This window comes from Mastacembelus armatus, chromosome 8 (assembly GCF_900324485.2).
Source record: "Mastacembelus armatus chromosome 8, fMasArm1.2, whole genome shotgun sequence".
NCBI lineage: Eukaryota > Metazoa > Chordata > Actinopteri > Synbranchiformes > Mastacembelidae > Mastacembelus > Mastacembelus armatus.
In genome coordinates, this window is record NC_046640.1 from 17,497,024 (window position 1) to 17,524,303 (window position 27,280).

A 27,280-nucleotide genomic window follows, 5' to 3' on the forward strand; every position below is an offset into this window, starting at 1 on the left:
CATTATGTCTAGGATAGTTGGTGTGGCTACTGGATGAATTAACAGTTGCCTGCCAGTTAATGCCGTCAGTTAGATCGACAAGGATTTCGGAAATGAAGACATTCATTGATACTTTGATACTCTCCAATTTATTCCTGCCTTAGTTTAAAAAAAAAAAAAAAGTATTTTACTATCAGCTCACATTTATGAATTATTTTATAGAATAAGCAATAATGTGATATTTCCTCAACAAATGTGACATGATCATCTTCAGCACAAATGTTGCCGGTATTTTTTTCTTTTTTTTTTTCTTTCTTTCTTTCTTTTTTTTTTTTTTTTAAAACCCTTGTGGCATCTTATCCAGATTAAACTGTTAGGCAAGTGTTGATCGGAGGAGGTGGCCACTCATTGATCACAGGCTGGACAGATATTCCTGGAGCAGAAATTGGTGAAGCATTAGTTACAAGTGCATTTTTAGTGGGGTGCCCCTCCTCTGCCACAAAGAATTGGTAAAAAGTCAAAGCCCTACCACTCAATGTCATTTTGTGACACTAAGCTATAGACAGTAAATTAAATGCAAGTTATCCACAGGTTTTTATTTTTATTTTAGTTTTGTTGCACATTTTGATGACAGTTTTTATTTATTTATTTTTTTATTTTTTATTTTGTGCTCCAGTGCACAAATTGTTCTGGACTTTAAAAGTTTTTTTTTTTTTAATTTTGTTTTTATTCTTTTTATTTAAAGAAAAACGTTTCGTTGTTTTATAGCGGACCATTTGATTACGTCAAATTTGATGTTGTGGGTGGACTGAAGGAGAGTTGGTGCTTGGTGCAAACCTTAGGGAAGAATGTGGAAACTCACACTGAGCTCATAACTTTGTTTTAATCTGATATCAAACCTGGCAACTGAATTGATGTATCATTTTTGCTGAACTGTGGTGCAGGTGGGATTGTTATCTGATGTATCCCTTTTTATTTAATTTTGTGAATAGGGGGAAATAAATTTTTTTTCTATCAAGCTTTGAGTTGACTGAATTTTTTTTTTTTTACCTCATCACTGCCTTAAGAAAAATTTTGTTTGCCTTTAGACTCTAAATGCAATCCATTTGAATCAGGGTGCAGATAGAAAGTGCAAAGTCACGAATTTGAAAAAGATTGAAGTACAACTATAAAATAAATAAGATATAACCTGTGAACTAAAAGTTATCTTTGCACAAGTGTCCGTCTGTTTAAAACTGCACCGATAAAGAAGTGACAGGCGACATGACGTCATGGTTGCTATGGTGTCTCGCCACGCAGTTTGATGACGACAATTTTCTACACCGGAAGTTGTGTTTTGAGTGTTTTTGTAGTTCGCCGTGAAAACAGCTGACAAATGGCTTAAGTGTTTAGGGTTACATGAGGTTTCAGTCTTTGGGTTATCTAGACATGGTCGTCACAGTTTTGTTATATTGACCAGCGACTGGCACTGTCAGAGTTTGGGCTCGGCGCTGGAAGCTAACATTAACCTGCTGTCTCTTACCTGTAACCAACATGAACGTTAGTTAGCGAGATTTGTCGTTTTTCTGTAACACGATTTAAAAAAAAAAAAAGACATAAGGTTAGCTAGCTATAGTTAACTGACGTCTCTTCCAGCTGTAACGTTAGCGTTGCACGTTGGACAATGTAGATCGTAGGGACTGAAAGTTAGTCGTCATTGTACTTTGGCTTTTGACGATATGTATTAAGACAGATAAACCCAACAGAAGAATAAGGATAGTTTAACGTTAAAGTAATGTTGGCTTGCAGTGCACTGGGTAGCTTTTGAGAAGAGGGTGATGTCTGAGGCCAGGGTTAGCCGGTGTGAGCCGGAGACTGGAGCATCTGCTGACCAGGGTGAAGTGTCTCCAGACCCAGTGAAATCCTCCAGCAGTGACGCTTGCAGGCCTGACGTGCAGGGGTAAGACTTTCATACACTAACGTTACCTGCGAACTGGCTGTCTAGGTGATTAATAAGCAAATGATATCTGTATTTATATTTCCTGCAGTGCTGGTCATCACTCCTTAGAAGATGTTAGCCCCTCACCTTCTGCAGAAGCAAGTGGCTTGTTGTCATTGCCATGGGAGATGGTCACTCACATCGCCTCGCACCTTCCTGCTCAGTGTGTCATCACTGTGCTGCCAAAGGTTAGTTTTGAATCCTACTGGCCCTTTATTTCACTGAAAGTCCCGCAAAGATGTTTTTTCCTAATTCTCTTACCTGCCTGTGTTACCTGGATTATTAAACCGCTATGTGATATTTTCCCCGTTTCACTGAAGAAATTTGCACTGACCCATTGTTGATTTTGTTGATGTAGCTGTATCTAAGTCAAATGGTGTGAAACCTTTGGCAGGAATGTGTATGTGTCACTCCTGCATGTGCATCAGAGAAGCAAACAAGGACCCACTTACAGTAAAATCTCTGTGAAGACAGAAACTTCACATGGAACCATTAGTACTTTCCCATTGTTTTCAGATGTTGGTAACTCACTCTTCCTCCTCTTCTCAGGTCTGTCATGCTTTGGGTAATGTGGGTAAGGACAGTACTGCTTGGCAACTCCGTGCACGCAGGCTAATAGGATCCCAAGCTAATTTTCCAGTGGGGCCAAGGGAGGACTTTGACTGGCCAACTGCTTGTCTGGAGATGGAGCAGCTGATAACCTGCTGGACAGGCCAAGCTCATCTTGTGGCCAGACAGACTCAAGAATATGAGGAGGAAAGGGAACAAGAAAGGCAGCAACAAAGGGCAGGGCAAGAAGGGGATGGAGATGCAGAGGAACAGGAACATGTTGGAGAGGATGAGGTAGAAGGGGTGGGAGTAGCAGCACAGGAGGTTGCATATGGCATGGATGAAGGGATGGAGGTGGCAATGGATGGTGAGAATGGGGAAATGCAGCCAATTGTAGTGGAAGACCAACTGGCAAGGCTGAGAATGGAGTTGGAAGAGAGACTAGAGGATGATGCAGCAGCACTAATGGAAGATGAAAGGGACCACAGGATGGTGTTTGATGCTGATGATGGGCAGGATGGTGCCCTCAATCACCAAGCGGACTTGGCAGAACCCAGAAATTTGGGTAATGGAAGACAGGTAGAGATGGAGCAACATCAAGTTCTCAGAAGTCCCAGCCCACCCCCAGCGCTGGAGTGTGTCACCCTACCTTCAGGCCACATTGCCCAGGTCAACTCAGTCCTCCTTGTAGGGGGAGAGGGGACCCTTTGTGCCACAGGTTCCAGAGACTGGAATGTTAAACTGTGGGATCTGCAGTCAAGCTCGGGTGGCACGCTGTTGCACACATTGGGAGCACAGGGTGACTTCAGCACCCATCGGGGCTGGGTCTGGTGCCTAGCATCTCAGGGACCTCTGCTGGCTTCAGGGGGCTTTGACAGCACAGTGAGGCTCTGGGACCTACAGGCAGGTGGTGCAGCAAGGGGCCTGATCAGGGCTGGGGCTGCTGTCCTCTGCTTGAGCTGTCAGACAGATGTGTTGTTGGCAGGCACGTTTGATAAGAGAGTCAGCATGTATGACACCAGAGGTGAGGGTTTTTTTTTTTTGTTTTTTTTTTTGTTTTTTACATATAACGTCTGTTTTTAGTTTACTGGCTCAGTGTACATAACATGCAATTACAAGTCCTTTTATAAGTTGCACAATAGCATTGTTAAATCGATATTCTTATACAGTTTCTAATGTATTTAGATTTTTGGTTTAGGAGTTAGCTAACACAGAGCTTTTAATGACAAATGACTTGATATCTGAGGTGCGTCTTTTTGTCTACAGCTGCTGAACCCCTGGTGAAAAGTCTCCATCTCCATGGTAGCGCTGTAATGTGCCTAGCTGCCGATGACAAGTACATCATCTCTGGGAGTAAAGACTGCACTGTGGCTGTCTATGACCGCAGGGCAGGCAAAGGCTTGAGGAAAATTCGGGTGCATGCATACACAGACACATATGTAGCTTCTTGTATGTCCAGATACTCCTGTATACAAAGACTAACTCCAAACAACCTGTCAATTTCTAGCTAAGCTCTTATGTGCTGTCCATGAGCTACAGTGGCAACGAGATATGGGCAGGAGACAACAGAGGCATGCTCCACTCCTTTTCCATGCAAGCAGGAACCCTAAAACCCTTGTCCCAGTTTGATGTGGGACACACAGCTCTGGTCACTGGAATCCACAGGTCCCCTGGAAGCCTCTACACATGTTCATCTGATCGCACTCTGAAGGTAGGATGAGGCAAATTCCTTGGTACCTTTCTTATTTAGCAAACTCTCCTATTGTGTTGAGCAGGACCGTGTACAGTATTGAGCTATTTTTTGTCTGCATTGCAGGTACACATCCCTTGTGCGCCTCCAAGGACATTATGCACACAGCATCACAAGGCTGGAGTCAACGGGGTTAGTGTTTTGTACTGTATCTTTAATTAAAATATCAAATTCTTTATTCTCTGAACACAAAATATTCATTTGTACCAACATAATCATCTCTACAAGAATATCACAGATTTCTTTTCTGTTTTAAAGATATTATTAAATAATTTGTGTTTGCTTGTTTTTCTGTGGCGCTCTCTCTCCTACCCTTCCTATTTCTGTCTTCAACTGTCAGCTGAGTGTGGATGCCGGAGTCCTCGCTGTAGCCTCAGGAGATGTGTGTGTAGAAGTCTGGAGGCCCAGAAAATGAAAGCACAAAATGTGTAAATTATGTGACAAAACTTGAAAGCCAGAGGGTAGAAGACCTGAGGCCTCTCAGTACCACACTGGTCTTAAAACATTTTAGAATTTGATACACAGAGAGTAAACATTATACATAACATTAAAAAAAGGGGGGAAATAAATGTCTTTCTTGCCTTGCAGGCTAACTAACTATCTGCTTACGTCAAGAATGTAGGTAAAGATACTCGAAATGAAGACATTTGTGCCACTTGAAGCACAGGTGGGTCAAATTATTTTATGTCTCTGCACTACCAAAAATGTTTGTTAAAAAATTTTAAATGAGTGCATTTGTAGCTATTGCTACCAGTTATTTAAGTAAGTTAAAATGCTAATTCATTTTTTTGTTACTGTGTTGATTTTGTTTGGGTGACTTCTGTAGGTTCAGCCAACAGCCTTAATCTATTTTTATTTAAGTTCCTTGTTTTGTCTTACTGAAAGATTTTTCTACCAAAAAAAAAAAAACCTGAGGTCACACGAAATGTGTTTATTGCTCATATTTATCCCGTTCAGTTATTTGACTTTGTGCCAGTACTCGAAGCTTTCATAGACACTACATTTGAAGAAGGTAGTCTCTCCTCTTTTAATGTTATGTTTAAACAACCTGGAAACTGTAGACATTTAAAGGGTTTCCACTACTTACATGCTTACAAATTGACTGAATCATTACAGTAGTTGACATTGTATAAAAAGCATTAGTTACTTGTCATGTACAATGAAATATTAGTATTTGCAAAGCTATTTATATCAACACAGTCAGCAGTACTAATCGATTATCTTTGAATGGTGTGTCTATATGTCTCCTGTGTAAAATGCTTAAAGATGCCATTAAATGGCCTGAAAATCTAGTGTCTGAATTGCTGGCTGAATTTGTTTACTGCCCAACAGTAGGTGTCAGAGCAGCACACAGGTCTTTTTATCTTTGAAAGGATTGGAGGAAGCAGCAATGCCGGTGAGCAAGGGATCACTGCGCCTGTGGTCCTGGCAGTACTGGACCAAGTCTGCTGCTGTCAGGGAAATCTGCTGGGACAGGATGGAATTTGACAAGATTTTAAACACTAAGTACTTCAAGAACTTCAAAATACTCAGAATGATCAAATAAGCTGCTAAAGAAATTGAGCATGTTATTATACTACCTATGTCCTGAACTAAGGAAATCTTAAAACAATTGGCCTTAAATGGAACAGTCCTGGTATATAATGGTGTGCTGCTATCATACATGTAGTTAACAGATGTAAGGATTCTGACGTACCTTGATTCTCTCCATGCTTGCCTCCACCCGAAGTTGATCAACCAGTTTTTGTGCCTGAACAACGCTGTTGCTGCTTGACATCTTTCCTGACGTTGCCTTCAGTAAAGAACAATCCTATTTCCACACCAAAAACAGCAGCAGATAAAGGACCTATTATTAGCAGAGTTTTAGCTGGTCCTGCTCAGATTGCACAGCTGAGTCTGGCTAGACAAGCTCCTGCCTTTCCTTTTTGACCTGTACTGCCCTTTCATTCACTGGGGGGGCCAGTTCAAAGGCTCGGTGATATAAAAGGTCATACAACAGAGGCTTGGAAATGTCACGAACATCGCACATCACTTCAGTCTGCTGATGAAAAGGTTTTTGGCTAAGACATTATGGTGTGTGTTAGGGAAGGTGCACATTCACGTGTCTGCAAGAATGTGTTAAAGTGAAACAGTTTAGATCTACACAAAGGCTGATGTAAGTATTAAGAGTGGTTTATAAGGGAACAATGTAGATTTACTTGAGTTATGTGCATTGCTTAAATATATACTTAATATTTTAGATCCTCTTATTTAGCTGACAGTTGTAGTTTTTACACCTACTACAATATACTGTATATCTGTGACAGACCCATTCTTCACAATGAGTCATTTTACATTAAAATATACAGCATATATCTGAGTTTAAAGCCTGATAGACAAAACATAAATCTGATATATAAAGAATAGTTTTTTCTTTTTCTCATGTATTTATATGGCGCATGACAGAACATTACAGGCAGTGCTCGACAAAGTGAAAACACTCAGACAGGATTTGGTGTTGACCTTTTGGATCTAATTAAATGTACATCAATTGTGCTGCGCAAAAACTGTTTGGTCTGGTTTGTCACTTCTCGCTTTCCGTAGTGGGATATTCTTTGCCATGTTTGTTGGACTGCAAAGTTGTAACCTCGTTGTGTTTGGTGACAGCAGTTCACCTCTCAGTTACTGTCATCACTTAACGTGTGTCTAAGAATAGGTATGTTTTCATCTTTGTCTTAAAATGTTTTTTACGATTAAAGCCCCGGTCGACAGGACACAGCAGCTCGGTGTTAGCCTGTGTCCTGTCGTTAGCTAAAATGAGACCACATGGATTCTGGTTTGGTTAATCTGCACTAGCACTGTTGGTTTTTGGTTTACAGTTCTATGTTTTAGGTAAACAGTCTTGTGAGAGTTTTCAGAGCCCGCACCATAACAAAACATGTCGCACATACGCCGCTAGTAGTAGATCAACAGTGGCCCGTGGGCCAATTGCGGGCCTGCAGAAGATACTGTATATCTGGCCCCCTGACAGCAGCGGAACGATTCAGCTTTATAGGGAGTTTTATAATAAATAACCCCAAACACGTTGTTTGTTTTTGCAGGAGAGATGGCAGACCATGCTCCTTCTGTTGCCATGGAGGCCGTCCTCAAACCCAGTTGCACCATACCCGAGGACATGCCGAAGATCAGAGGCTACGACTTCAACCAGGGGGTTGATCTCCAGGCGGTGCTGAGGTCCTACCTGACCACAGGCTTCCAGGCCAGCAGCTTAAGTTTGGCCATACAAGAGATCAACCGTATGGTGAGAGGAAACCCTGGTAGAATTAAATGTGTGGTAGACTTCGAGATGTTTTTTTTCCAGGTTGTTTGTCTCTGAGTTTTTATCTCCAGCCCAGTATAATAAAGATGGGTTGGATTAATTGATGTGGCTCTGTGTTAAACTATTTGTTGAGTGTTGTTGTCTGATGACTCCACAACCACAGATAGAGAAGCGTCTTGAGCCCATGGAAGCAGGTGAAGAAAATGAATTTAAAGAAGGTGAATCCCTTCACCACTCGGGCTGCACCATTTTCCTGGGTTACACTTCCAACCTAATCAGCTCTGGAGTCAGAGAAAGCATCCGCTACCTGGCAGAGCACAAAATGGTACAAATTTATAGTTACACTTCACAGTTATTAACAAGGTTCCACAGTTTCGACTGTTAGTTCAACATAATTGGTGTTGTTACTGTGTTAGGTGGATGTAATTGTTACTACAGCCGGAGGTATCGAGGAGGATTTGATCAAGTGTCTGGCTCATACGTTCTTGGGAGACTTCAACTTGCCTGGCAAGGAGCTCCGCCTGAGAGGGATCAACAGGTTGGCAACTGCTCATACAGTTCAGCTCTCACATTCACCTCCTCAGTGATGTTAATCAGGGTCCCTGCCATAAATATGGCATTGTATACTGGGTCTTAAAGAAATAGTTTTGGTTAACATGGTAACATTTGGATGATAAATTCAATTTAAATGAATATTTATTTCTTTTTTTGCTCAGTAGTAGACAGGATTAATACCAGAGACTGAAGGCAGCAGCTGCTTAGCTTAGCTTAGTTTAGCTTAGTAGGGCTTTGACTGACTGGTACTTCAGATTGAGCTTGTATGTCAGATTTCCTCATTTGTTCATTGTCATCTGGTCTCTTCATCGCTGCTGTTCTCCTCTTCCTCCTGGCCTCACTGGCTGTAGAATAGGAAACCTGTTGGTGCCCAATGATAACTACTGTAAGTTTGAAGACTGGCTGATGCCCATCCTAGACCAGATGTTGTTGGAGCAGAACACAGAGGTGGGTCTCCCTGTGAGGTGGGGATATTATTTTGCACAGCTGTGCATTTGGCACATTTGAACTGGCTCATTATTGTTTAGATGATGTGATCTTCTTTTTTTCAGGGAACCCATTGGACTCCCTCCAAAATGATCCATCGACTTGGCAAGGAGATAAATAATACAGACTCTGTTTACTACTGGGCATACAAGGTGAGTCCTGTTTTATATTGGTAATGTATCAAAAGGGAACAGCTGTCATTTGAAGTGCCTTACCAAACAGAAAAAACATAAATTGCTTGAGATTTTGAAAATAATGACAAGCTCCAGCAAAAATGGTTTTGATCTTGTCTTTATGAATTAACTGTGGTTACTGTGACTACAAAAAAAAAAAAAACAGTGATAAAGTTGATTTGATTCTTTGACTCATTTCTTCCTGCTTCCTACCTTTGTTTAATATACACAGTGTATATGTCTATATAAGTGAGTAAAAGTTGTCTGATGACTGATTAGTGAACGTGCCGTTATATTTTCAGAATAACATTCCTGTGTTCAGTCCTGCTCTGACTGATGGCTCTCTGGGAGACATGATCTACTTCCACTCGTTTAAGAACCCCGGCTTGGTTTTGGACATTGTGGAAGGTGAAAATTATGTTACTGGTACAGGACAAGCTTATCACAGCTGGTCATTTCATTAATACTGAATTTATTTCAGACATCCGAAGGTTGAATGGCCAGGCGGTATTTGCTAAAAGGACGGGAATGATCATCTTGGGAGGAGGGCTCGTCAAACATCACATAGCCAATGCTAATCTGATGGTAACTTCCTTTTATCTTATTTTCAATAATCTGTGACTTTACATCAGCTGTTGTGTGCAATTCCAAAATGTCTTTAGAAACAAGCTTGGATTGAACTTGTCATTTTAATGCAGAACCTATGTTGTAATGTTTATGTTGCTACGTTCTCTTAATACTTCACCACAGTTAGTCATGAATGTTTTGCAAAAAATTGCACAAAACTACAATAAAGTAATTCATTTGCCAATTATAGACTTTCACTGGCCCATATTTGTTATGGATAGAAAGTCTTATGATATGGCGTAGCCTCCACTAGATGGCCCAGTTGAGTGTCATACAATTTATCCAAAATACATAAGGCGTATCACTATTACAATGGAGCAAACAAACTTCCCCACAAACCTTATTCCACTTGGAAAATCAGTTTTCTTTTTTGACAGTCTCTGCTCTCTCCTTCCAGAGGAATGGAGCTGATTATTCGGTGTATGTGAACACAGGCCAGGAGTTTGATGGCTCTGACTCTGGGGCCAGACCTGATGAGGCCATATCCTGGGGCAAGATCAGAACAGATGCCAAACCCGTCAAGGTACGGATATTTATCCCAGAAATATTAGCAAGGACCAGACCAAGACTAATATCAACACCATGTTCCATTTATTGGAATAATATCCTCAGATACCTTTTTATTAAAAGTTATTTTGAGATGTCTTCCATTATTCTGCTGCTTTTTTTCATATATTTCCTTTAGCCCCAAGATAATGGAGACAAACTTTTTTCAGATGTGGATTTTTCCATTTTTAACAGTGATTGACTAACATCAGATGAGATGTTTTAGTTGAAAAATCCTATGTAATCTCATCAAACATGCATTGATAGGAGACAGCAGTGTGACTGATTGGAAAGCTACCCCACTAACATCAAAATTCAGGTTCATGGTTTGATGCTTTAAGCTACACCCATGACACAGCATTTCAATGACTTGTGGCTGTTTGACACAATGTCAAATGTCAAACATGCCTGATGTGTACAGCATCAAAAATGGAACTATCCTCCATTGAGATATAATCCACTGCTGTTAAATTGACATTTTCTTCTATTGAAATAAATTTCTGGAGATAATTGTGTTTAGAATATCACTAACTAAACACACCATCACTAATGGTGATTCCTGACACATGAAGCAGGAGTTTCAGTGGTTAGCTAGACCTGTAATCCTCACTTTAGTCTCAAGGTGACACTGTCTGCACATTTGGTCCAAAGTGTGGCGTCACCAAAACACAAACATGGAAACCAGCGACTGGATTCAGTTAAGTGTAGTTAGTGTGAAATAACATAGATGCAACAGTATTACAGAAAATTGATTCACTGCTCCATGTTTTGTTCCCAGGTGTATGCAGATGCATCTTTAGTTTTCCCTCTGATTGTGGCAGAGACCTTCGCTCTTCATGCTGACAAACTGACTGCCGGCAAAAAAACAGATTAAACGGTTTCTTCCTTAGACGCTGTGATAGAAACAATTAGCAGCTTTGTTTCTCTGGCACTCCCTGTTTAACTGAACACTGATGTTCTGAGTCTTTCTGTTGAAAATATATGGGTATAGCTTGGTAGCATTAAGAGGCAGCATTACAGCTGTATGTTGTCATATGTACAGTGCTGATTAAGTACCTTACTGAAAGGGGGACCATGGTGAGGGTCTCCTGTCTTAATCCATTCTGTACCAGTGTTTACTTGTTTAAAGAAGCACATTTTTTCTGTTATTCAGACAGCTGAATTAGCATGGCCAGCATGCTATAGCATGTACCAAAGAGTCTGTATAGAATGCATCAAGTTTTGTGTGTTTGTGTGTGTGAGTGCGTCAGAGAGAATAGATATTCATTTGGCAGTTTTTTTTTTTTAAGGATCGTTTTAATTTATTTTAGTTAAGCTGTACCATGACACTTGGTCATTTCAATATTTGTTTCTCAGTTTTTATGTAATCCAAACCTGTACTTTACTGTCACTGATGTGCCTGTATAGCTTAATAAATCATAAAGTAATTTCTTCCTGAGGGTGCGCTATTACAAATAACATTTTGAGTCTTTCTGAGAGACGGCCACATGGCTAATTTCACATGCATTGGTGATCTGTGTTGTATAAGAGCACATGAAAAATGTTTGCATTTCAGGGCTCACTATTGCTGATTTGTGATGAAAAATAATATTTAGAATATTAAAGATTTAGAATGAGACAGGTGTATTGCACTGCACTGCAATGTATTTAATCATTTATAAACCTTACTGAAACTGATTCACCTTCCAAAGTGTCTGTTCTTCAGTGTCTGTCGTCTGATGGTGCAGCCAGTTTGTTAAAGGTTTGAAGGAAAAAACGTTGTACCCATCTCATTCATAAGTATGAGTAATGGCAAACTTGCTCAGCTATAATCCACTGAGTGGGAAATGCTGCTCCAGAGCTTAAATAATGTTTGGTTAGCACCTCCAGTCATCTCATTTCTGGTTGTGAGATCCCCAACCTTGAATCTCTGAGCGGCTTGTAAGAGCATCACGTCTTACATATGTGGTTAGTGCTTGTTTACCAATCTAAGCAGAGTGCACATAATGCATGTAGGACTGTCAGCTTTTTCCCTTTTTGCTGTCAGCAGAATCAACCACATAATCTAGTAATAATGACAGAGACATTTCCCATCTCAATACATCAGTCTGCTATTGTGGGAATTGATGTTCCTTGTTGCTAATCACTCCTCCCATATCCTTTATACAAAGTCACTGGTATATTCACAGCACAACTATACTTGCAGTCTTTGGGATGGTGATGTGGATAGTTTTGCATCAAACATGTGGATAGCATATTCACTGGAGCCCGATTTCTTTATTTTCCTATCCTTGTTCAAAGTGTCTGATTGTCTTTTTTTGGGGAATAGTGACCTTTTCATTTTTGGAAGCAGAGATGGAGAAGTGGAATTGGAACTGGGATAAGGTCAACTTTCCCAAAACCTCAGCCCCATGTGTCTTTCTGTCTCTCGCTCTCTCAGACACACACACATACACATAAATTGGGCGTTCCTGTCTTGGTACAAACTGCTTTTCCATTCAGTCCTTCTATAATTTCCTATTGGCGGTGGCACTGTTTGAGTGTGTGTTTACCCAGGGCTTGACAGTTGAAAGATTTTTTTTCTTAAAAGGCAGCAGCATATGGATTTTCAGCTCTATAGAAATTTGTTTGTTCTGTGCTTAATAGAACGATTACAGAGAGACTGAGACGGCTGTAAATAGTGAGCTAGAGACTGTGTATGTGTCAGTGTGTGAATGAGAGAGAGCTGTAATCGTGCTATGATAATATCGCATGGCGTCTGCACAGAGCAGACAGTGTTTGCCCCGTCCTCCCCTGCGGAACAATGGCCTGTGGAACTCATAATGGCAATTATGTCTTTTCTCTGCCAGATTGGCAGTTTTTTATGGTGAGAACCAAAGAGCCAGACAGGGAGGGAGAGGGAGAGCTGACCTGCTGCACAGCTGCAGGGTGGGGTGGATCTGTATGAAGTGTAGTGGAGAAAAAAAGTGGATAGATTTGTGCATATTTGCATATTTTTAACAATCTTTTCCGTAAATACGTGTATCCAGTCACCATATGTCGTACCATGTTTCACTCATAGCAATGAGTTTAACCAGTAGCTTTAGAAACTGAACTTTTGCCTCTCAGCCGACCTGCAGTCTGTGTTGGTAAAGGGATGTGTCTGAAATCACAGTCTACTATGGTGTATACTGCTGCAATTGCATATTGTTTTAGTGTCTGAATCCTTAATGTGTAAAATATCCTGTATTTTTATGTCTATGTATCATTGTGAAGAAGCAAAGCGATGATTACTCATTTCCTGATGTCTCGAATTCTTTCTCAGTATTGAGTAAACTATTGAGTATATGAGATCAAGTACATTTTCTGTGGTTAAGTACAGTTTTGGGATACTTCACTTGAATATTAACACTTTCTACTACTTTATTCCAATTTTGAGTCAAATACTGTTCTTACTTTTCTTCATTCAGTTAATATCTTTAGTTTCTAGTTACTTTGCTGATTCACAAATAATATAATGGTTATTTAAGAAATACATTTCGACAGCAGGACTCTTGTTATGGACTGTTAATGTATTATAGTGGTACTTTCAGATAAAGCAGGTGTTGGAGCTCATTAAAAATGCTTACATTTAACAGGAAAAAAAACGAAACCTGTGTGAAAGTGAAACTGGGACGTTAAACTTGTTTTGCCATTTGACTTAATGACACCAAAACAATTTTATCAGAAAATCTTTCCACAACACTACTTGGCACTGAATGGTCATTTTTGTGTGTGTGTGTGTGTGTGTGTGTGTGTGTGTGTGTGTGAGGGTGTGTGTGTGTGTGTGTGTGTGTGCGCGGTGTTAATAAGTCACAGAGAAATCGGTTGGCAAGTGTGGTGTGAGTAAACCAGGCAATTAGGCGGTCCCTAAACAATGTACCATTGAGCATTTGAAATCAATGTAAGTTGGACAGTTATATATAAAATATTTCTGATCACATTTCAAAATCAGATTGCACAGTGCTGCATATAATATGTATGTAGAGCTCATATTTTCTGCATTTTACTAACCTACTTGTATTGCTTTAAAATCCATTGTAGTTTGGCATCTCTTTACCAAACCTGCAGTCCCACTAAACCTGAAAAACACCAATGAGGGGAAAAAAGGGGTTTTGGATCTGAAACAACAATTCTCTTTAAAACTACATAACGATGTTAATAAGGGTGGTATCATTTCACAAACACGTAATGTGTGTATTTGTAGTAGTGCCCCAGTGAATTTGCCATAAAGGACTCCACTTTAGCATTAATGCATTTAAACACACATGGTGACGGTTAAGTAGTCCTCCCTAACTTCTGAAAGCAAAGCTAGCAAAGCTACGCCCTTTTCTGAGTACTGTACTCTGTCCTGCTGCATTGCCCTGCTCCTTATCTCCACCTTTGTTTACCTGTTTTGTTGCCATAGGAATTCTCACCTTGGAAGCCTATTGGCCAACCTGAAGAGGTAGTGACAGGTGAGGGAGTGCAAGTGCGTGGGTGTTCAGAGGGAGGAAGAAAGACATTTAGAGTGAGGAGAGGCTGACTGACGTAGAAAGACAAACATTCAGATATGGGAGGTAAACAATAGAGCACTAAATGTATAGAAACCAGGCAACAACTTTGACAAATGGAAGACAGATGAGTTAGATGGTGATAGACAGAAAATGGAAGGTGTCTTTGCTTTCACCTCTACCTCATGCTGCTTTCTCAGAAACAGGAAGTTGTCAGTTGAACCGCCGTCTCCTTTTGTGACGCAGCTGGCTGAAGCTGATGATGGCTCTGTGTCATTGTTACTATAGTAACCAGCCGACAAGGACAAACATCCGGATTACAGCCGGCTGCCCTGTCATTTTTTTATCAAATTTGTTACAATGGTGACTTAACCACTGTGCATTATCACTGGTCGCTAGGGTGACTGGAAAATAAAGAGGATGTTTGGTGGTTTCAGTTTATTTAAAAATCCCCCTGTAGTTTGTTTTGTGAACACATAAAACATGTTTTATTCAAAGTTATAGCTTCACTCATGTATCAGGATCATTACTTATCTTTTGTAAAATTGTTGCAGGACATCAGACATCAAATCCCAAGTATAAACTGCTTATTAACATTTACACTTGCAGATTTGATGAACTGTAGAACTGATGATTGATTGACATTTATGTGCAGGTGGCTACGTTTATTAATGACAAACAACAGAATGGAAATAATTTCATTTTAAAATGCCATAAAAATGTATTTATATAAATTGATTTTTATTTATTTCCATTAATCTTCATAATTTTTTTTCTTACATCACTTACATTATAACTGCTCATAGGCGACCCCAACTCAATGTATAAATTAATATACATTTATACTATAATAAATCCGTCAGAGTAAATGTTAATGGAACACGTTCTGCTCAAGGAGGATTTTCCAAAGACCAACAGTTAAAAAAATGTTTTTTAATAACTTATGACTGTGCAGTAATTCATACATACATCATTTATACATTATGTATAATTAGAAAGCGACACCACACAGTTTTTGAAAAAAATGTAAATTATAAATAGTAATGGTTTTAGTCACTGACAGACAAGCACAGACAGTCACAAAAACAAGTTGGGATAGAATCACTTTGCTTGTAAATCAACCATATTATTGTTTTATTTCTTACATTTTCCTGACATTTTGTGTTATAGTAATATAATTACTAATTAATATTCAAATTATTACTAAAGTCACATATGTGTTGTTTTTCAGGAGTTATAGGTTACTGGCAACTTTATGTTTACAAATGAGAAATCTGAACTCAGTTTATAGATGATGTAAATGAAACAAAACTATACCTGGAGGGATTAAACTTAACTGTACTCAAACATTAGACTAATGACAAGTGCTGAAAGAGCAACAGCAGCTTTTTCATCTCTTATATGTTGTTGCTAAAGGAAATTGTTTAGTAATTTGTAACAGGGACTCTGCACACGCATAGCGCTGATGCATTGCTTTCCTCTTCAAGTATAATATCAAAAATGGTAAGTAGCAAATACTAAATAGACATTGTACGTCTTAGTCTGCAAGATTTTGATTTAATTTCACATTCTTTGTGTGATCTTGAATATTGATTGAGTCACTGTTTAAATATAGATGTGAATTATTTCCCTAAATTGAATGTATAATGTTTTTTTTTCTGTTTTGACCTTAATCCTGTTTCCCTCTGGTTTGTGTTTGCATTTTCTTGATCATAGGGATTTTTGACCTTAACTTGGCTGCCTTGATTTGTAAGACCTGTCCCTGATAGTATAATGCCGACACTTCTAAAGGAAAATAAATGCCTCAGAGGTATGAGTACGTAGCTTTCAATGCTCTTTGTTGATGTCTGCCTGTGAGCCCTTATTTGACAGAAAAAGATAGATGTTTTTCCTTAGTTTGTATTGACAGTAATATGACACCATATTTGATTAATAGCACATGGGAAATTAAAAGTTACTGTAGAGCAAGCTCTTTTTTAAATGCCACATTTAAAATGATTTAATTATTAATGTGATTTAATTATTAATGTGACCTAAAGAAAACAGACATGATTTTATCAGTAGAAATTTCAGTTAGGTGCAGCCTTTCATTCCAACCAAAAACTAAAGACGGCTTGTTTTACTGATGAAGACAAGTGGAAAGGAGAAAGGAGAAAGGCCTGTTACAGACAGTGAAATCTCCTGATGTAATCTTTGTTTGGAAAACTGACAGATTTTCAGCTGTCTGTGCCATGTTTGATTTCCTGTTTCTGACCTCTAGGAAGAGAAGATGAAGATGACTGAGAGAGGGAGAGATGTGAGGTAAAATTGTTTTGTTATCTAAATTTTATTCTAGACAAGACTAACAAAACACGACATTACTTCTTTTCATAAACAGATACAATTTAATTAATGCTAATGTTGCTGAAACAATAAATGAAACAAACAATTGCTTATTGAGGCAATTTATAATATAAACCAACTGTCATTTTTCATTTACACATTTTGTTGTGAAAAACAAGTACACATGCAATGAAGCTGCAGCATCTTGAATTTTATTTTTTTTTATAGAAATAGTACATAAAACATGACATGAAAAAAATCACAGTAATCTTAGTTTTGATTGGACAAAAATGAATAAGTACATAAAAGCAACACACACAATCACTAACACAAATGTTGCAGAAAACTGTATTAAAAATCTCATTACAAGCAAAGTCTGTACATCGAAATCTATATGAATAGTTTTCATTTTGATTCATAATTAAAACAGCTGACACACATTCATAAAAAAATGTAGGCTCTAATGGTCTGTGAAAAGAAAAACAGGATTAAATCCAAGAAAAGTGTTTCATTACAGAGTATCTGAGATCTGGAATTCAGTGAGACAGATGACACATAATTGCACAAACACTTAGAAATTGTTTTATTATTGTCAGTCATTTCAAAATAAATGTACATGGACACATCTTGGCTTTAAAATGATATAATGCACACGTGCGTGTCTGCGTGTGTGTGGAAATAAGACCAGTCTCCTGTTCCTGCTGAACTGAGCCAGCCGACGTCACACACTGATTATCAGCACAGCAGGCACAGGAGACTGACCCAGCAGGGGTCTGGTTGTGGGGTGGGGTGCAAGTGGGGTTGGCAGCTAAGGTGGGGGCAAAGGTGATCACACACATACACACCCAGGAAAGTCGAACACAAAAGTCAAAGACAGACTCTGATGCTCATGCAGAAACACACACACACACACACACACACACACACACACACACACACTGCCTCTGAGAGACCCTGGCAGCCACTGATACAAGTGATGACCTAAGATGGCACATTACTCGCCCTACAGGAAAAGGAGCAGTCTTTGACACTAATGAGGCCGCTGACATTTAGCAGACACTGACACATTGAAGCTGCACACTTTCAGCTGGTTTAACAGATTACCAGTTATTACTCTCCACTTATAGACAGTGATACCTGCTCTCATGGACCCACCCTGACCACAGCACACCACCACCTCACAACAGTCATATCACAAATGAAAAACAGCATGATCTTGCCTTTAAAAGAGGAACTATTGCACAAGCTTTCATCCAAATGTAAAACCTCAAACGAAAACAATGTGGAAAAAGTAGTAGAGATGAGGCATTAATGTCTATAATATAAGTAAATTTACAGTCAACTCATTAATATTAAAAAAACACATATATTAGAAGAGTTTCATATTTTTATTTCATGTTAAAAGAAAACTTAAGTCAGCTAAGTGAGCAGCTTGCAGTAAATGCTGTGATGCTCATTTGAAGTCTGGAGAGCAATGGTTTGATGCAGTGCGGCCCCTCCCTGACCTTTTCTCTCGCCCTGCAGCCTGCAGCCCTGTGGCGGCAGAACTTAACCACTGTGAACATGGGAGACAGTCACTGTTCACATGTGGGTTAAGTCCTGCTGCCGCACAGCCAGGTTATGCGAGCATTGTGACACAGACCGAGATGGGTGTGTTTGTGTTAGAGTATGCAAATTAGAAACATGGGTGTGACTGTGTGTGAGTTAGCACATTATTGTGTGTCTGTTTGCGAGAAAGACGTTGCTTTTTTCATGTCAGCCATTGGAAATCCCTGGCAATGTGATTCAGTCCTGTAGTCTCAAAAATCACTCTGCCAGGAATTCCCCTGGTCAACAGAGACAGCCAGACAGTTCAGGGTGAGAGGAAAACTTCAAAGTGAGTGAAATTATAGATAATAATTACCTTGATCGACCTCCTGAAGTTTTGCCACCTCTAATGCTTAATGTTGCCATTGCATCTATCCTGCATTTATACTTCTGTGTGAAAGGTGGAGCATTGTCTGAGGTGCTGCATCTTTGTCATTCACAGGTCGCAGTCGCAGCACATTCTCAGCCTTGTGTGTAATGTATGTGCGTGGTTCTAGGAGACTTCCCGTGGCCTCTTATAAAAATAGCTTTTCAGTGAGAGAATGGGGAATTGGGTTTAAAAGGAAGTGGCCAGTGAAGTGACACTCCCTTTAAATACGTTTGCCCCGCTCTTTGCCCCTTTATCTGTGCCCCTTGTGTAAAAAAAAAAAAAAAAAAAAAAAAGGCTGGAGAGCATTGGGCTGTGTTTCCTCTGCTGCTCGTAAGAAGACATCATGTTCTGGTTAAAGAAACAGATACTGTCTTTTTATGTTAGTGCTTCTTATTGCTGCCTGTCAAATATTATCTAACACTTGCAAAAAAGAACAAGCGCATACACCCATCAACCCTGGAGCGGAACATAACTTTGAATTCCTTTTTGTTGAATTTTACTTGTCTGGACAAGACACATTTAAATAATTGAGTGTAATACACACACTGAATGCTATTTTACCACCCTCTTCTAAAATATTTTTTTTATTTTCAACAGCATGCATATTCCACCATGAACAAGTAATGAGTCAGTGGGGTACTTTTAGGGAGCTCCAGACTCTAAATAAGTTTGTGTGACTGTTGTCACTATGGGGCTGCTGGAGAGCTGTGCCAGTAAACTTGTATTACTGGACCTCATACAGAATGAAAAGCCAAAACATTTTCTCCAAACTGACCTCCGGTTTCTCAGCCTGTGGCTCAATCAATGACAGCCAATACCACCAAATTATGACCGCGCAGAACTCGATGTGATTTCAGTGCTGCTGCAAAGAAATGAGAAAAGTGTTTATTCTTCCTCTGTCTGCTTTCTCTTTATATACTTTACTAGTTGACTCGCTCTCACATAATACACTATGAGTTGCATAATTGAGGCCTGAGCTAGACTTGACATCATTTTAAAAACAGGTTATCAGACGTAATATAATTTTGTGGTATGGCTCCATTTCACAAAACATTTTTGTATTCAGTTCATGGAAAACAAAAATATATACTTTACATAAAAGTGAAACTTTAAACATGTTGGATTTTGTTTGTGAGCCTATCCATAAAGCCTATTAAAGTATGTAATATTAAAAATACATCCCTCAGCCAGTCTGTCTCCACATGGTTACAATAAGACCTGCTGTCTCAAGAAAGAAGGTCGTTTGAGGTCCCAGCACCCATCAAAGACAGTGTGCTAACTCCTCTTTAACTCCTCTCCTCCATCAACCTAAAACCCTCTATCCTGCCATCCTTTCATCAGATTGTGGCTCATCCATTTTCTCTGCCTTTTCATTTTTCCATCGGTTTCTCTGTTCCCCTCTGCATTCCCCCTGTCGAACCCGCAGCCGTTAATGTCTATGAGCTCATTCCTTCCCTTCCCCTATAATGACGCATGCTGTCCAGCAACTCACCTCAAAATCTCGCTATAAGGATCTCAACATCTTTCACTTTTGCATTTATACTGTCTTGTATTTTGAGGAACCTGGCAATTCTGTTGTTGCACTTTCCTTAAATTGGATGTTTATTATGGTTAGAAATAATCACATGGTTCTGCCATGTTGGCTCCAACTCATCGGCAGCTCATAATTGTGCCAACGTGTTGCATTCTGATGGAGGAGTAGGATAGGAAAATTACTATCACTGAATGACGATCGTCAGCAGATGTACCCTAGTAAAGTCAAAATGTTTTTAGAAAGAGTTCTCATGGCTTATGGCTTTGTGTGTGGGTGCTTTGATGGTTTTAGGGTGTTCAGTTTATACTATGTGTGTGTTCTACTACATTTATATTTGTGCATGTGACATATGGAGGTTCGAATGTAGACGTGGCCACTGGCTGTTTTCTTTGTCTACTTCACAATTTCAGAAATGACTATACTGTTTACACAAGGGCACACAGTTGAGTGGAAAAGCCTCTGTTGAGACAGCTGGACCTCAACCCCTTGTTGTTTCAACACATATCTTCTCTTTCCCTGTGCCCATATGTTTGCGCACACGCACAGATGCACCAAGAAATGAGGACATGTTCACAGGCCAGACACAGTCGGCCTCTCTGCACACAATATGCTCACTACCAGTAAACAAACACAACTGTGTCAGTGGGCTGCCGGGCAAACGCTGGATGTGCGTTAGCTGGTTTCTCACTCTGTGTCATAAACCTGAAATAGTACAAATACATACCAATCTGACATCATTCACACTTCCAGACCATGAACTGCTTCACAGAGTAAACAGCGAGCAGAATAACCCACTGGTTAGCTGTATTCTACTACTGTGCCTTTCATTAATAAGCATGAATCAAACTAAAGCATATTTGAGTTTGAATTTCCACTGCATCATGGAATTTTATGGAGAGCTGTGTATTTCCAGTACAGTGTTATGTGAAATAGATTGGTCTATGTTTAGTGGTTCAAAACGTGTGTCAGCATTAGGCAACAAGGGTTACAATAACATCTGAATGCCCTTCATATTTTTGCTTCTCAGGATTACTGTTGCATCCATTACACCTCGGAATCACACTTGATTTGATCATTGCAGTGAGTGTAGACAACAGAGGGAACTAGATTACCTGAGTTCAGAAGGGTGAAGATACGACTGTTCAGTGGAAAGGCATCTGATGCAGCAGAAACTGTGGCTGCATTTCCTCTGCAACTTAGAAAACTTTTTCAAAACATTTTTTTCAGGCCTCAGCCTGACCAGTTATAAACAGAAACAAAGTGCACACAATCAAACTCTTTTCCTAAAATCACTGTCATCCATTAGTTGGACGGATGTTAATTCAGGCTTAGCCACATATAAAACACATCCCAATGACTTAAACATAGATCTTTGAACCCAAACACCTTACATACTGCACCTGGCACTCTCATTATGAGATGTGAGAGTGTGCGTCTGAGTATGTGGGTACATGGGAGTAAGCTTGTTTTTGTTTCATGTTGTATGAGAGGGCATAATTAATTCTGAGGCCATGACATTCAAACGACTTGTGTTCCACTATGGGCCGTTTTCCCTCAATCAAAGGGGAATGTTCATTGGCTGGCCTAGAATCGATGGAAAGCCACATGTGGGAAGTTCCAGGTTTAACAGAAAAAAAAAAACAAACAAACAAAAAAAAAAAAAAAAGAGCTCAAAGTCACTTCAGGCTGTAAAGCTAGCCACAGCAGTCAGGAGCCCAGCCCAAGCCCGTGGTCCACTCCCTGCAGCCCAATGCATGTAACCCTATCCTCGGCCTGATTCATTGCCAAACACCCTCACCACCACCAGCCCTGTACTTAGTGTACAGCCGCCCTGCTGCCACTGAACCACACAAATGCACAAATGGATGCAGAATCACACACGCACACTTTTATTCCACTACGCCACGGTTTCCTGAGCCTGGGCCCGTTCCTACAGATTGCTGCCGGGCACACCCACCCACCCAACCATCCCACCAAAGCCAGGTCCCAGTTTTCTCTTCCTTCTCCTCCTTCTGCAACTCTTTTCCTCCATCTATTTCTCTATCCATTCATCTATCCATCCATTTGGTCTTCCCTGGTAGGTTTTCCAACATAGTAATCCCTCACTGTGAAAAAGAAGAGTAAAAATACCTCCAACCCATCTCTCCTCTTTCCCATGTCTTTTGGCATAGAGGTTATATAAAGTCACAGTCACATATAAAGACCCCTCACCACAACCCTTACACCCCCACTGGGATAAATTAACTCATTATTATCTTGTCTTTCTTGTGTGCTTCAGCCCCATTATAGCCTTTTTCAGTTCCATTTTTGTTCCCACTGCCCAATTTGGTCTTTACGAACACTCCCAGAGGAGAATGGGAAAGGACAGCAGAGACGGCCGGCTCTGAACTGTAGCTGAAACTGTGTTAGCTACAGTAGTTGCTGGATTCCCTTCCTTTCATGGAGGTTTGGGAGCTAGCAGACTTAGAGGGCCTCTGAACAATGAGAGGAATGTTTGAGCAGCTCCGGCCTTGCTTCACCACTACCATTACGTATCTCGGCTGCTTTTCTAGAACTTTTTATGACCTCTATTCCCACTCCATGCTGTCAGCAACACACACTAATGGACATGCAGACAGACGTGACACAATGTGTAGATAGATGACATACAAACTGAGGGCTGACAAGTGTAAAGGAAGACAGAAAAACACATAAAATTATGAATTAAGTCATTCACGGGGTTGGTGATACAACTCCTAAATCAACCAGACAGACAGACACACAGACAGAGAGGCAGACAGGCAGACAGAAATTAAGCCATCCCATTCAAAGGAACTATTTACATCTGACCTTTGTAATGGAGCCGATCCACAGAGGCAGACCTCAGATCAGGGCAATATTCCATGCCAATATTACAGTACATTTAACAGCAGGCACACATTATTCTCGCTCTATGCGAATGTCTGTCCTGATCAACAGGTTGCAGTAAATTATAAAGTGAATGTGAAGTGTGTCTTTCTGTGAAAGAGCAGTGGTTCAACACAACAGCAACAAAACAGTCAAAGAAAAGCATAAAGATTTTTCAGATCATAAAGACCTAAAACGGTAAAAAGGCAACAATCGACATCTGAGGACAGTCAGACGAGATGCTGCGCCTACCTGAGAGAATGTTTTTAACTCCTTTCCTCTGTCTCCTGTTGACTTTCCTCGTACTCTCCAGTGCTACACACTAAAGTTGAACTTTACAGTTGTCATCCCCCTTCTCTCTCTCAGCAGATCAGCGTTTCTCCACTTCTTTGTCTCTCTTGTTAGTCTGTTTCTCCTTCGGCAGTGCAGACAGGAGTGTGTGTGAACGCGAGTGTGTCTGGGAGCCAGACAGGGTGAGAGTAAGAGAGTGGGCGGTCCCAACCCAGTGCAGGGGATTCCTTTATGACGATGTCAGAGGAGAGGAGCCCTCCCCTTGTCTCCTCTCCCTCTCTCTCTCCTCCTCCTCCTCCTCCTCCTCCCACCCCTCCCCTGTGCCTGGTCCAGGCTGCTGCTAGAACACAGGAAAGGGGGCAGGGAGATAATTGGCTGCACAGCTACTAATAAATGAGCAAAGGTTGTTTGAGTCAATAGCAGGCAGGAAGAGCTGAATATTCAGTGTTTGACTGGACAAACATACTCAGATAGTTTGTCACATTGCCTTAAGTGTTGGAGATGTTGAGTAGAGGGATGAAAGTTGCATGTTTTCAATTGCTCCTGTCAGCAGATAAAATCATGTAATTCTTTGCCAATGATCATAGTAAACACATGTATCCTAGTGAGACTGTTAGAGGCTTTCAGTACAAACTTATTTTGAAATATCGATGATTTGTGTGAGTTTATTCCTGTGCTTTTATTTTCTTTTTATCAGCTTGGAAACAATATTTTGAAGAAATTAAAGTCTCCAAATTGAGCATTAAGAGCTGTTTGAAAGATTTTTAACTAAAGTCATTTCAATGTTGTGAATTTTAATTTGAATAAAAATTAACCCACAGCCAAAAGGAAGCAGAGGATTTGATACTGCCCTGCAATGGACTGGTGACCTGTCCAGGGTGTTCCCCAACATTAAAAAATAGTAATATAGCTCTGAGTATGACACTTATTGTGGTTAACAGTGATTCAACTCACACAGTAGTAATTGTTGTCTTATACAGTATATCACTGTCTCTGTGTCTACAGGTTTTGGTAAGGTAGTTGTATTGAAAGTGTGTGTGTGTGTGTGTGTGTGTGTGTGTGTGTGTGTGAGAGAGAGGTGTGTCTGTCCAAGCTTGGTTTCATCTGCTGATTTGCACCTGTCACCCCCCACATACGCACATCCCCCCCACAGAGACACGGTCAGACAAACTTCTGAGAGGTGCTATTACAAACTTTACGACTTCCCCTTTCTTTCCCTTAATGCCTTTGGGTGTGGGTGTGTATGTGTGCATGTGTGTGAATGGCAAAGTCCTTCACAGACAACCACGCCCCTCTGAGAGCGCGGACGTCACACATTCCACACACACATACACAGACACACATACACACTTAGTGTCTCTTAGCAACACATACACTCAAGCTTAGTGAAATAACTCTGCCAGTAAGACACATGACCACGACACGTTTATCTTGAGATTGGATAATGTTTTGTTTATGGACCTCAGTTTCTATGTTGCCTTCATAGGGGATTTACAACTTTGCACAACAGCCACAGTAGAATGAAGTGTGGCGAACGCCTTCACTTTCTGACTGCTAGTTAGCAAAGATTACATGTGGTTTGAATGAACTTGGTTATGACAGTGTGAACTGTTGCTTCATATATCTTTCTCTCTCGTTCCTTCTCTTTCTTCCTTTTATTGTGTCTTTGTGTGCATATCTATATATCTGCATGAACACTGAACATTCAGATGAGTCGAATGTTGTAAACCCCCTGTTTCCATCTACATTCTGTGATCTGAAACCTGATGTGCACTACGCATATTCCCCTCTTAATTTGCCCCACAGGCATGAGGCTTAGCATACAGCCACACGCAACAGTAATACTGTAATGACTGAGATAACACAGATCTGAAACAGAGATGCTTTCAATACCTACTCATTGCAAGAACTCAACTTTCAGTTCAAGGATAATACTACTTCTTTAAATCTGGCTGAAATATGATCCAAATAAACCTGGTATGAAAATGCAAAATGAGGTCATATGAAGTGTGCAACATTCTGCAACGATTCCTCCTGGCAGTGAGGACAGTGGTATTCAGAAAACACTGTGTTTCTTCTAACCTAAAGTCATAAGTTCTTCTTTAATGGTTCTGTGAAAACCATTAAACCATAGCGTAGCGGTATGTAAAGCAGGGTACTGCATGTTCTCATTTTGTGTCTGTCTGTTTCAACTGATGAGTGCATTTTAAAAGGATAATAGTGACAATGTATCCATACCAGTGTGTTATTATAGAGTTTTGTGTATAGTGTCTGTGTGTGTGTGAATAATAAGGAAGTCAAACTTTACAAAACTGACCCCTGCATCACTGTGGATTGCAGATCATGAGCTCCACTGAGGTTTATGGGTGAATTTCTGGAGTCATAGTGGAGTAGTGTCCTTTTTATCTCAGAGTTTGAGAGACATGCTCCATAGTATGTTCTGCTCTGCATCTGTACATATTTAAATGTGTTTCAGTGCATGTATTATTTTCCTATAGAAATGTGTCTTCATATAGACATGTGTACTGTATGTCATTGTGTGTGCGTCACACCGGACATTTGGCCGAACGGCCATCTTAGACTGTGAGTCAGACGACAGTAACTGACTGTAATCTGGGCCACAGGGTCTGGGAAAAAAAATCAACTTACAGTTGGTTGTCATGGTGAGTCAGATCCAATTATGCAACAAGCAGTGGAAAATGGTTTTTGGAGAGTGAAAGAAATGCAGAAGAATGAGAGCAGGAGCTGCTAATGGTGCCAACTGATCTGAGAGGCATTAGTGTTACCCTTATTAAAGCAGACATGTTGGCTAAGAACATTCTTATTACTGATTCCTGCAGAGTGTGAGACCCGGGCTCACACTCAGATTCACGCTAAAGGCTTGACTGTCCTCCTGTACTACCAATTTCTTGCTCAAGGGCACAGTGACAAAAGGCTCTTACAGGCCAGGAGAGTGTCACAAACCCCTGCTCCTGCATTTCCACAGCCAGTCCAGCACAATTCAGTACACCTCGTTCACATGCATTCGTTAGCTCGCCGATGAATTCTCTTTAACTGAGCTGTGATACTGAACCTGCGATGGTGTTGAGCTTTTGAGCAACAGTGGTCATTAAAGAGAGAAAAACTTAAATACTGCATACAAAACAATATTTGCAAATTTTTACAATATTTTTAATAGTTATCTAAACATGTGAAGTGAGCAACACAAGCACTGTTGTAAAAGGTTATGTTAGGAATGAATCAGTAATCTGTCAGCTAATTGGTGGTCTCCCTAATTAACCTGTTCGTCACTGTCCTCCGCCTCCTCAGCTCCACCCTGAATTAGCAGCTTCAGGCACTTTCGCCCCCCATTCCTGGCCTCTTCTTCTCCATCCATCCTGTCTCAATCCTGGAACATTTGAGGTCATAAATTTTCTACACCTCATTCATGCCGGACTGAGCCAATAGAAACCAGTCCAGAACCAAGTCACAAAGTCCAAAAACAGACCATCATATTTAAGCTGAGTTCAGACTAGCCAGTTAGAAGGATCCGACTGGATCCATGGATCCACTTGACTTTGTCCTTATTTTCCACTTTCCTATGCTGTCTCTCTCTCCCCCCTCCCTCCCTCTTACCTCTTCAGTATTTATGTGTTGGCAGTTACTATGGAGACAAGACACACAAATACTGTGGCGGTAGACAGGAAGTGCTGTGGAGCCACAATGGCGTCACTGCGGCTGTGCGCTCACTCTCCTCTCCCTCTCTCTCTCTCTGTCTGCCCCAGCCAGCATGCATGCTATTATCCTTAGCAAGCTATGAGACCACACTGCTCTCGCTTTCTCTCTGTTCTCTCTCAATTCTCTCATTATTATTAGCATT

The 27,280-nt window shown here is 40.4% G+C and overlaps 3 protein-coding genes across 3 annotated transcripts; 2 read left to right on the forward strand and 1 right to left on the reverse strand.

Annotated features, from left to right (window-relative positions):
* Positions 1-1,318: 1,318 nt before the first annotated feature.
* fbxw9 (F-box and WD repeat domain containing 9) lies at positions 1,319-5,548 on the forward strand. The gene is made up of 7 exons (XM_026325951.1): positions 1,319-1,918; positions 2,007-2,145; positions 2,507-3,530; positions 3,773-3,921; positions 4,014-4,217; positions 4,323-4,388; positions 4,597-5,548. The coding sequence occupies exons 1-7, from the start codon at positions 1,797-1,799 to the stop codon at positions 4,669-4,671; spliced, it is 1,779 nt and encodes a 592-aa protein (XP_026181736.1). The 5' UTR covers positions 1,319-1,796; the 3' UTR covers positions 4,672-5,548.
* On the reverse strand, positions 5,542-26,797 carry gng14 (G protein subunit gamma 14). The gene is made up of 4 exons (XM_026324520.2): positions 26,702-26,797; positions 23,383-23,445; positions 5,953-6,066; positions 5,542-5,720 (listed from the first exon to the last, which is right to left on the reverse strand). The coding sequence occupies exons 1-4, from the start codon at positions 26,795-26,797 to the stop codon at positions 5,595-5,597; spliced, it is 399 nt and encodes a 132-aa protein (XP_026180305.1). The 3' UTR covers positions 5,542-5,594.
* dhps (deoxyhypusine synthase) lies at positions 6,821-11,618 on the forward strand. The gene is made up of 10 exons (XM_026325952.1): positions 6,821-6,951; positions 7,337-7,536; positions 7,718-7,879; positions 7,971-8,092; positions 8,460-8,556; positions 8,661-8,747; positions 9,071-9,176; positions 9,250-9,353; positions 9,793-9,918; positions 10,720-11,618. Exons 2-10 carry the CDS (start codon positions 7,342-7,344, stop codon positions 10,813-10,815), a joined length of 1,095 nt encoding a protein of 364 aa, XP_026181737.1. The 5' UTR covers positions 6,821-6,951; positions 7,337-7,341; the 3' UTR covers positions 10,816-11,618.
* Positions 26,798-27,280: the final 483 nt, after the last annotated feature.

Bases quoted from the DNA above. Each gene is read 5' to 3' on its own strand.
- fbxw9 (XM_026325951.1), top strand. From the start codon at position 1,797: ATGTCTGAGGCCAGGGTTAGCCGGTGTGAGCCGGAGACTGGAGCATCT. The intron at 1,919-2,006 runs GTAAGACTTTCA...TATTTCCTGCAG, and splicing joins TGCAGGCCTGACGTGCAGGG to TGCTGGTCATCACTCCTTAG. The intron at 4,389-4,596 runs GTTAGTGTTTTG...TTCAACTGTCAG, and splicing joins ACAAGGCTGGAGTCAACGGG to CTGAGTGTGGATGCCGGAGT.
- dhps (XM_026325952.1), top strand. From the start codon at position 7,342: ATGGCAGACCATGCTCCTTCTGTTGCCATGGAGGCCGTCCTCAAACCC. The intron at 7,537-7,717 runs GTGAGAGGAAAC...CCACAACCACAG, and splicing joins TACAAGAGATCAACCGTATG to ATAGAGAAGCGTCTTGAGCC. The intron at 9,919-10,719 runs GTACGGATATTT...TTTTGTTCCCAG, and splicing joins CAGATGCCAAACCCGTCAAG to GTGTATGCAGATGCATCTTT.
- gng14 (XM_026324520.2), bottom strand. From the start codon at position 26,797: ATGGATGGAGAAGAAGAGGCCAGGAATGGGGGGCGAAAGTGCCTGAAG. The intron at 23,446-26,701 runs GTTAATTAGGGA...TTTAGTGTGTAG, and splicing joins CGGAGGACAGTGACGAACAG to CACTGGAGAGTACGAGGAAA. The intron at 5,721-5,952 runs GTACGTCAGAAT...CTGTCCCAGCAG, and splicing joins CAAGCATGGAGAGAATCAAG to ATTTCCCTGACAGCAGCAGA.